The 10,513-nt window shown below is 46.1% G+C and overlaps 1 protein-coding gene across 3 annotated transcripts in view; it reads left to right on the top strand.

Annotated features, from left to right (window-relative positions):
• The first annotated feature begins 323 nt into the window (after positions 1-323).
• Positions 324-10,513, top strand: part of LOC140425375 (zinc finger protein 40-like) — a 324,458-nt gene continuing 314,268 nt past the window's right edge. For 2 of the 3 annotated variants that reach the window (XM_072509579.1, XM_072509575.1), the window contains exons 1-2: positions 324-373; positions 5,386-5,506. In XM_072509579.1, coding sequence (XP_072365680.1) covers positions 5,467-5,506 — 40 coding nt within the window. In that variant the 5' untranslated portion in view covers positions 324-373; positions 5,386-5,466. Of the gene's footprint in view, positions 374-760; positions 1,251-5,385; positions 5,507-10,513 lie in introns of those variants that run through there. The other variant, XM_072509576.1, reaches the window with a different exon arrangement.

Below are 10,513 nucleotides of genomic sequence, written 5' to 3'. Positions count from 1 at the left end.
TCTGGGGTTTGCAAAGTGACTGAGCTGGAGCCCAGGCTGCGCCGGGAGCGGCGCGCGGTGTGAGGAGCCTGTCCACGGTGTATTTTCCGCTGGTGAGTCTCTCTCTCTCTGATGTCGGGGGGGAGGAGGTGCTGGGCTAGGCGGGGAAGCCCAGTGAAGGACACAGCGTGAGTTGACAGCGAGGAACCTCCGGGATATCCGTCACCGACTGGGGGAGGGGCGGCACCGCGGCCGCCTCGGCCAATCAGCCATCGCGGAACCCCCACGTGACCCCCCAGTCCCTCCCCCCCCCCCGCGGCCCGGCGCGCTCGGGGAGGCGGGGCGGGAGCTCCGCTGACGTCATGGGGCAGCCTGGCAGCCGCTTGCGGAGGAGGTGAGGGAGCGGCCGCACGGCCGGCGGGGCCCAGCCAAGGCTGGGCCGGGGGAGCCGCTCAGGGGGTGGGAGTGGAAGTCTGCCTGCTGGGCCATCCGGCAGCTCAGCCGCCCTTTCTGCCCGCTTTCCCCGCGCTACCCCCCCCCCCCCGAACCTCTCCACCGCCTTCATGCTCTCCCCTCCCCCAACAGTTTGAGCCCCCCTCCCTTACCCAGTGTCACCTCCACACTCCTGTGATCACCTCCTTCCCTCAATGAGTGATCACTCCCATCCCTTCCTTTCACCCACACCTCATTCGCTCTACCCCCCCCCCCCCCGCCTGACTTTCCCCAACTGTGATCTGTCCCTCCTCTTACCGTGTTCTACCCCTCCTGTAACATATACTGTTCTCTCCTTCCTTACCTGTGCTCTCATCCTCTGCCCCATGAAATCTTTTGTCTTTATTCCTCTTATTTCCATGATTCCTATTCCCATTCTGCTTTGTAGTTTGTTCCCTGTACTCTGTATTCAGTGTCATCTTCTTATCACCTGATTTAACCCCAGCACCTGATAGCTTCTGCTGGCTCTTTCTGTCTTCTCCTTTACCGTTCCTCATCTCTAAAGACACAACCAGTTCTTGCTTCCAGAGAGTTCTTCATTTTTTTAAGATTTGGAATAATTGGTTCTGCAGTGAGTTTCCTTACCAAAGAGGCAACAGTAATGATCTGGAATATTTGGTATTCATAGGACCTTATTGCTCTGGAGCCTCAGGTGGAAGACTGTTAACTAACGATATTCCTTATTTGACATGCAAAAATTTTTACATCTTTGTTCGGGGCAGATATTTGAACTTGTGAGATTGGGGACGGATTGATGAAAAATGATATGCGAATATGCGGTAGGCATTTTGTCTGTGTGTGCCCTGTTGAGTACATTTCATTTTTATAATGAACTCATTCATCAGTGATCCATGGGAGTTTGCTTTTACATCTCTCGGCAAAAGATGTTCCAACTAAAGTTACTTAATCTTGTGGTTAATGTTGACCCTCCTCTATACTCGAGCTATAGTGGTGCGTGGGTTTCCTCCGGGTGCTCCGGTTTCCTCTCACTGTCCAAAGATGTGCAGGTTAGGTAGATTGGCCATGATAAAGTACCCTTAGTGTCCAAAATTGCCCTTAGTGTTGGGTTGGGTTATGGGGATAGGGTGGAGGTGTGGGCTTGGGTAGGGTGCTCTTTCCAAGAGCTGGTGCAGACTTGATGGGCTGAATGGCCCCCTTCTGCACTGTAAACTCTATGATAGTCGAATTTGAAATTTGGAAGACAAGTTTGTCTTATTGGTGTGACTTTTGAGTTTTTTGCTGAGAGCACTATTCTCTATGGTAGAGACAGACTCTTCCAATTTTGTCCTTGATTTCTCTGTTTAGACATCCGTCTGCTTTCAATAAACTGCCTATTGGTTTTTAGTGAAAAAAAATGTGTTTTCATTTCCCAAATGCTTTTTAAAAATTCATTTATGGAATGTGGGTGTTGCTGGCTAGACCAGCATTTATTGTCCCATGCCTTGAGAAGGTGATGGTAAGCTGTCTTCTTGAACTGCTGCATTCCCTGAGGTATAGATACACCCTTAGTGCTGTTAGGGAGGAAGTAACGATATATTTCCAAGTCAGAATGGTGAGTGACTTGCAGGGGAACCTTCAGATGGTGGTGTTCCAGGTATCTGCTGTTCTTGTGCTTCTGGATGGTAATGGGTGTGAGTTTGGAAGGTGCTGCCTAAGGAATGGTCGGCACGGGCTTGGAGGGCCGAAGGGCCTGTTCCTGTGCTGTACATTTCTTTGTTCTTTGTTCTTTGTTTGTTTGAATCTTGTTGAGTTCCTGCAGTGCATCTTGTAGGTGGTGCACATGGCTACCACTGTTCGTCGGTGCTGGAGGGGTTGGATGTTTCTCGAAGTTGTAGCAATCAAGCAGGCTGCTTTCTCCTGGGTGGTGCCAAGCTTTTTGAGTGTTGTTGGAGCTGTGCTTATCCAGGCAAGTGGAGAGTCTTCCATTACACTCCTGACTTGTGCCTTGTAGATGGTGGACAGGCTTTGTGGAATCAGGAGATGAGTTACTTGGTCTAGGATTCCTAGCCTTTGACTTGCTTTGGTAACCACGGTATTAATATGGCTAGTCTAGTTCAGTTACTGGTCAATGGTAACCCCCAGGATGTTGATAGTGGGGGATTCAGCAATGGTAATGCCAGTGAATGTCATGGGGTGATGGTTGGATTCTTTCTTGTTGGATGTGGTCATTGCCTGGCACTTGTTTGGTGCATGGGCCACTTGTCAGCCCAAGTCTAGATATTGTTCAGGTCTTGTTGCATTTCAACATGAATTGCTTCCATATCTGAGGAATCGTGACTGATACTGAACATTGTGCAGTCATCCGCGAACACCCCCACTTCTGCCCTTATGATGGAAGGAAAGTAATTGAGGAAGCAGCTGGTTGGGCCTAGGACACTATCCTGAGGAACTACTGCAGTGATGTCCTTGAGCTGAGATGATGGACCTCCAATAACCACAGCCATCTTCCTTTGTGCTCGGTATGACTCCGACCAGTGGATGGTTTTTCCTGGTTCTCATTGACTCCAGATTTTCTGGAGCTCCTTGTTGCCATTGTCAATCATGTGCAGTCAATCATGTGCTGCCATGATGTCAAGGGCAGTCACTCTCACCTCACTCCTGGATTCAGCTCCTTTGTCCATGTTTGAACCAAGGCTGTAATGAGGTCAGGAGCTGAGTGAGCCTGGCAGAACCCAAATTGAGCATCTGTGAGCAGATTATTACTGAGTACGTGCTGCTTGATGGCATTTTTGTTGACTCCATCCCATCTCTTTGCTGATGATGGAGAGTAGACTGACAGGGTTGTAATTGGCCAGGTTAGATTGCTCCTATTTCTTGTGTGCATGACATAGCCGGGCAATTTTCCACATTGCCGAGTAGATGCCAGTTTTGTAGTTGTACTGGAGCAGCTTGGCTACGGGCACAGGAAATTCTGGAGCAGCAGTCTTCAGTCGTATTGCTGGAATATTGTCAGAGTCCATAGCCTTTGCAGTATTCAGTACCTTCAGCTGTTTCTTTATATTACATGGAGTTAATCGAATTGGCTGATGACCTGTGATGCTGAGGACTTCCGGAGGTGGCCAAGATGGATTATCCACTTGGCACTTCTGGCTGAAGATTATTGTGAATGCTTCAGCCTTATCTTTTGCACTGATGTCTGGGTTCCTCCTGATGGGGATATTTGTGGGGATATTTGTGGAGCTTCGTCCTCCACTGAGTTGTTCAATTGTCCACCACCATTCACAACTGGATATGGCAGGACTGCCATCTCTGATTAGATCTGATCTGTTGGTTGTGGGACTGTTTAGCTTATTCCATTACTTGCTGCTTATGATGTATGGCATGCAAATAGTTCTATTTTGTAGCTTCACCTACATTTTTTTCTAAATTTAGAGTGCCCAATTCATTTTTTCCAATTAAGGGGCAATTTAGTGTGGCCAATCCACCTACACTGCACATCTTTGGATTGTGGGGGTAAAACCCACGCAAACACGGGGAGAATGTGTGCAAACTCCACACGGATTGTGACCCAGAGCCGGGTTCGAACCTGGGACCTCGGCGCAGTGAGACAGCAGTGCTAACCACTGCACCACCATGGTGCCCAGCTTCACCTACTTGACAACGCATTTTTAGATATGCCTGGAGTTGCTCCTGGCATTCCCTCCTGCACTCTTCATTGAACTAGTGTTGAGCTTCTGGCTTGGTAATGGTGGAGTGGGGATAAACTGGTCCATGAGGTTACAGAATATGGTTGAGTATGATTCTGCTGCTGCTGATGGTCCACAGAACCTGATAGACGCCCAGTTTTGAGTTGCTAGATCTGTTCAAAGTCTATCCCATTTAACACGTTGGTAGTGCCACACAACACAAAGGAGGGTATTCTCAATGTGAAGACGGGACTTTGTCTCCACAAGGTGGTTACTCCTACCGATACTAACATGGATGGATGCATCTGTGGTAGGCAGATTGGTGAGGATGAGATCAAGTATGTTTTTCCCTTTTGTTGGTTCCCTTACCACCTATTTCAGTCTAGCAACTATGTCCTTTAGGACCCGGCCAGCTTGGCTTGTGGTGGTACTGCCGAGCCACTCTTGGTGATGGACATTAAAATCCCCGACCGAAAATATATTCTGCGTTCTTGCCTCCAAGTAGTGTTCAACATGGAGGAGTGGTCATCAGCTGAGGAGAGACAGTACGCGGTAATCACTTGCCCATGTTTGACCTGGTGCCATGAGGCTTCATCGGGTCCAGAGTCAATGTTCAGGACTCAGGGCAACTCTCTCATGAGTGTATACCCCTGTTTCGCTACCTCTCCTGGGTCTGTCCTGCTGTTTGGAGAGGACACACCCAGCAATGGTGATGGTAGTGTCTGGGACATTGCATACAAGTGCTTTTGAAATGTAGCCATAGTTATCTATAGTCTCTGAAGAAACTTTGTCCTTGATAGCATGATACAACAAATCTGGAAAATGGTTTGGAGCATTGCAAACACCATAAGCACATTATATTCTATTCCGCGACATGCCTTTATTTTGTAGAAAAGTTTGTTTTTCGGTCATCAGATGAGATGTACAATAAAAGAACTGGCAGTATTGGATATTTATGAATGGGTATGGAGTGGGAGGAAGAAGGAAAACATAACTTTTTATGTGCATTTATTATGTACTATAGTATGTGGAAAGGCTCTGAGATGCCAAAACATCTAACACAGTACCGAATTTTAGCAGTCTTCTAAGTTGTATGTTAGTCCAAGCTGCATTCTCTTAATTATTTTAGAGAGTGATCTCTTTTTTTAAAAAAAAAAGAATAGCAGTTTTACACTTTGTGCCTCTGAATAAATAGCAGCTTGCGGTTTATATTTTCTTTTTAAATATTGGGAGGTGGTGTGAATGTTCATTTTATGTAATTCTTTTCTTAATTGTTTTTATCTTTCAGTTTTGATGGTGTTTGGTCAGTGCCTGGCGGTCGTTCCGCCATCTCTCTTCCGCTTTTCATTTTGGTGAGGCTAGCTAGAACATGCCACGTCGGAAACAGGTGAATCCTAAACCTCTGAGAGGTGAGAATTGCCAAGAATTTCTGAAATCGTAAATGTGTAATTATTGCTCTAGTTTCTTATTTTCAACATACTTTGACATCACTGAATGTTCAACTTGTTCATGGTGGCTTGAATATTGAATTTTTAGTCCTTCAGCTATAATTAGGGGGCTCGTTTAGCACAGTGGGCTAAACAGCTGGCTTGTAATGCAGAACAAGGCCAGCAGCGCGGGTTCAATTCCCGTACCGGCCTTCCCGAACAGGCGCCGGAATGTGGCAACTAGGGGCTTTTCACAGTAACTTCATTGAAGCCTACTTGTGACAATAAGCTATTATTATTATTATTACAACAAAAGAAGTCCGGATATTTTGTTGCAGACCATGGCATTGATTTGACTTGATTTGATTTATTGACACATGTACCGAAGTACAGTGAAAAGTATTTTTCTGCGGTCGAGGGAACGTACACAGTACGTACATAGTAGACAAAAGAATAATCAACAGAGAACATTGACAAATGGATACATCAACAAACAGTGATTGGTTACAGTGCAGTACAAGGTGCCAAACAAAGCAAATACACGAGCAAGAGCAGCATAGGGCGTCGTGAATAGTGTTCTTACAGGGAACAGATCAGTCCGAGGAGGAGTTGTTCAGGAGTCTTGTAGCTGTGGGGAAGAAGCTATTCCTATGTCTGGATGTGCGGGTCTTCAGACTTCTGTACCTTCTGCCTGATGGAAGGGTCTGGAAGAAGGCAATGCCTGGGTTGGAGGGGTCTCTGATAATGCTGTCTGCCTTCCTGAGGCAGCGTTTTTTTTTTTTTTACAGAATCACTGTGTGGGTGGCAAGCTTGAGTGATACGTTGGGCTGAGTTCACCTCACTCTGCAGTTTCTTGCAATCTTGGACTGACCAGTTGCCATACCAGTTGGAAATTTAAAAAGCCAGACATGAGCATTGCTTGGTTGCGGATAGGACATAGAACATAGAACGATACAGCGCAGTACAGGCCCTTAGGCCCACGATGTTGCACCGACATGGGAAGTCAAAAAACAAAAGCCATCTAACCTACACTATGCCATTATCATCCATATGCTTATCCAATAAACTTTTAAATGCCCTCAATGTTGGCGAGTTCACTACTGTTGCAGGTAGGGCATTCCACGGCCTCACCACTCTTTGCGTAAAGAACCTACCTCTGACCTCTGTCCTATATCTATTACCCCTCAGTTTAAGGCTATGTCCCCTCGTGCTAGCCATTTCCATCCGCGGGAGAAGGCTCTCACTGTCCACCCTATCTAACCCCCTGATCATTTTGTATGCCTCTATTAAGTCTCCTCTTAACCTTCTTCTCTCTAACGAAAACAACCTCAAGTCCATCAGCCTTTCCTCATAAGATTTTCCTTCCATACCAGGCAACATCCTGGTAAATCTCCTCTGCACCCGCTCCAAAGCTTCCACGCCCTTCCTATAATGCGGTGACCAGAACTGTACGCAATACTCCAAATGCGGCCGTACCAGAGTTTTGTACAGCTGCAACCTGACCTCATGACTCCGGAACTTAATCCCTCTACAAATAAAGGCCAACACTCCATAGGCCTTCTTCACAATCCTATCAACCTGGGTGGCAACTTTCAGGGATCTATGTACATGGACACCTAGATCCCTCTGCTCATCCACACTTCCAAGAACTTTACCATTAGCCAAATATTCTGCATTCCTGTTATTCCTTCCAAAGTGAATCATCTCACACTTCTCTACATTAAACTCCATTTGCCACCTCTCAGCCCAGCTCTGCAGCTTATCTATGTCCCACTGTAACCTGCTACATCCTTCCGCACTGTCGACAACACCACCGACTTTAGTGTCATCTGCAAATTTACTCACCCACCCTTCTGCGTCCTCCTCTAGGTCATTGATAAAAATGACAAACAGCAACGGCCCCAGAACAGATCCTTGTGGTACGCCACTTGTAACTGAACTCCATTCTGAACATTTCCCATCAACCACCACCCTCTGTCGTCTTTCAGCTAGCCAATTTCTGATCCACATCTCTAAATCACCCTCAATCCCCAGCCTCCGTATTTTCTGCAATAGCCTACCGTGGGGAACCTTATCAAACGCTTTACTGAAATCCATATACACCACATCAACTGCTCTACCCTCGTCTACCTGTTCAGTCACCTTCTCAAAGAATGTTCAGTCACCTTCTCAAAGAAGGTGTGAAGGATAGTGTGAGGAACTTCACTGGAAGACCTTCAGCTTTTCTTAAAACTATAATTGAAGGAATAGAAAAGAAATCCTCAAACTGAGGTTCTGATGTTGTGCAGTGCTATTTGATTAACAATGATCTTTAATGGTATGTTGGATTACATCTCTATTTGTAAGATGGGAATTTAATGAAGGCAATTGTTTCAGTAAGAATCACAGGTTAGCCATAAGACGATGTGTGCATAAGCATAACAAATTATTTCATTTTGATATCTTGAGGGAACTGCAATGTGTTGATCATCATTTTGAGATGACTTACTGTATCCTCACTTATAATTGAAAATAAGATTGGGCCATTGCCGTTTAAAAATGTACTTGGCATTGGAGATGTCACCGTCATGTTGATACTGCAGTTTTACTGAAAATAGTGCCTGAATTTGTGGGATCCAATCTGACCTGATACCAAAGTGGCCTAATGAAGCGCCGTGATGTGGCATCTAGCACATTTTGAATGGGGATTGTTCAAATGTTTTGCTTCCATTAAAATTGATGTCTCATTAAATGCTGTTTATTTTAAACTGCTTTCTGCAGAACAGCTTCTTGTTTTATTTTAAAAGTAGACAACAAAATGGCTTCCTCCCTATGTGACATTTTGTCTCTAAGCCCTTTTCCAAATAAGGTTGGTGATTAGGTCAATTACACCTCCTGAATATTGGCTTTCACACCTTGCAACTTTGACTCAGCTAGTGTCTTTGTGCTTAAATGACCAATTCAATTTGAAATTACCGTTTTGAATTAGTGTCAGGAAACAGCTTTGAGCCAAGATAATTTTAGACAGCTCTTATTGTCTCTGGAGACGGGGAAGTGGTTCAAAGAACAATACAGCACAACAACAGGCCCTTCGGCCCTCCAAACCTATTCTGGTCATGATACCATCCTTGGCCAAAACCCTCAGCACTTCCTTGTGCCGTATCGCTCTACACCCATCCTATCCATGTATTTGTTGAGATGCATTTTGAACGCCGTTAATGTATCTGCTTCAATCCACGATGGCAGTTGATCCTATTTGTGGTTGATTTTCAAATATAAAAGTTAGTCTGAAGTTCAGAATGTACTGCAACATGATACCCACCTGGATCCCTAAGATTTTTTAGTGAGGGAAATCTGCTGTCCTTACCTGGTCTGGCCTACATGTGCCTCCACCAACAACAATGCTCTCTGAAATGACCGAGCAAAAAAATTTAACTGGACGGACTGACTGGCATCAGTCGAGGTACCCGAAATGGCACTGGAACATGCAGCCCTGTTGACCCTTCAAAGTCTTCTGGGGCTTAGTCCCACGGATGAGTCCAGCAACTGTCTGACGTAGTTATACTCACAGAATCATAGATGACAAACAATGTCCCTGACTCCACCATCGCCATTCCTTGGTCTTTGCTGTCCCACTGACCCACCCGAGGTGGCAGCACAGTGGTAATATTTGGTTGGGAGGTCCCCGGGAGTCCTGAACATCAACTCTGGACCCGTGATGTCCCGTAGCATTCGGTCATACATTGTCAAGGAAACCTCTACCGATTACCAAGTACCACCCTCCCTCAGCTGATGAATCAGTGCTCACCCATGTTCAACATCAGTTTGAAGAAGCACTGAAGGTGTCAAGGGCACAGAAAGTACTCTGGGTGGGAGACTTCATTGCCCATCACCAAAGGTGGCTTGGTAGCACCACCACTGACCAAGCTAGCCATGGTCTTAAGAGTATAGTTGCCTGACTGGGTCTGCGACAGGTGGTGAGGCAGCCAATAAGAAAGAAAAGCATACTTGACCTTGTCCTCACATATCCCTATCACAGGTGCATCTGCCCATGACAGCATTTGTAGGAATGCCCACTGCAAAATCCTTCTGGAGATGATGTAACATCTTCACATTGAGGATACCCTTCACTAGCATCATGATAAATGGCAACTAAAAACTGGGCATCAATGGAGACATTGGACCAGCAGCAGAATTGTGTTCAATCACAATCTGTAACCTCATTGCACAGCAGATGTGGGAGGGCATGACAGGTCTGCACCAGACACACCTAAAAATGAAGTGTTAATCCGGTGAAACTACAATACAGGACTGATTGTATGCCAAACAGTGTCGGTAGCATGCGATAGAGCTGAGCAATCCCACAACGAGTAGATCAGATCTAAGCTCTGCAGTTCTGCCACATGGTGATGGACAGTGAAACAACTAACTGCAAGAGATGGAGGCTCCACAAATATCCCATTCCTTGATGATGACAAGCACGTCCATGCAAAAGACCAAGCTGAATCAATTTCGACCATATTCAGGCAGGTGCCGATTGAATTATCCATCTCTGCCTCCTCTGGAGTTGCCCAGCATCACAGATGTCAGCCGATTCACTCCACATATCAAGAAACCGCTGAAGGCATTGGATACTGCAAGACTATGTGCCCTGACAATATTCCAGCAACAGTACTGTGAAGACTTGTGCTCCAGAGCTTGCCACAGTCCTAGCCAAGCTTTTCCAGTACAGCTACAACACTGGCATCTGCCCTGCAATGTGGAAAATTGCCCAAGGTATAGCCGGTGCACAGGAAACAGGACAAATCCAACCCAGCAAATTAATGTCCCATCCGTCCACTCTCTGCCTTCAGCAAAGTGTTGGAAGGTAGACAGTGCTTCCAAATGTCTCTTTGTCAGCAATAACTTGTCCTCTGATGCTCAGTTTGGGTTCTGCTAGGGCCACTCTGCTATTGATCTCATTACAGCCTTGGTCCAAGCATGGACAAAAGTGTTGAATTCCAGGGGTGA

Source organism: Scyliorhinus torazame, chromosome 6 (assembly GCF_047496885.1).
Source record: "Scyliorhinus torazame isolate Kashiwa2021f chromosome 6, sScyTor2.1, whole genome shotgun sequence".
Classification (NCBI taxonomy): Eukaryota; Metazoa; Chordata; class Chondrichthyes; order Carcharhiniformes; family Scyliorhinidae; genus Scyliorhinus; species Scyliorhinus torazame.
Note: the sequence above shows the minus strand (reverse complement) of the source record. Positions and strands in the feature narration are given on the sequence as shown.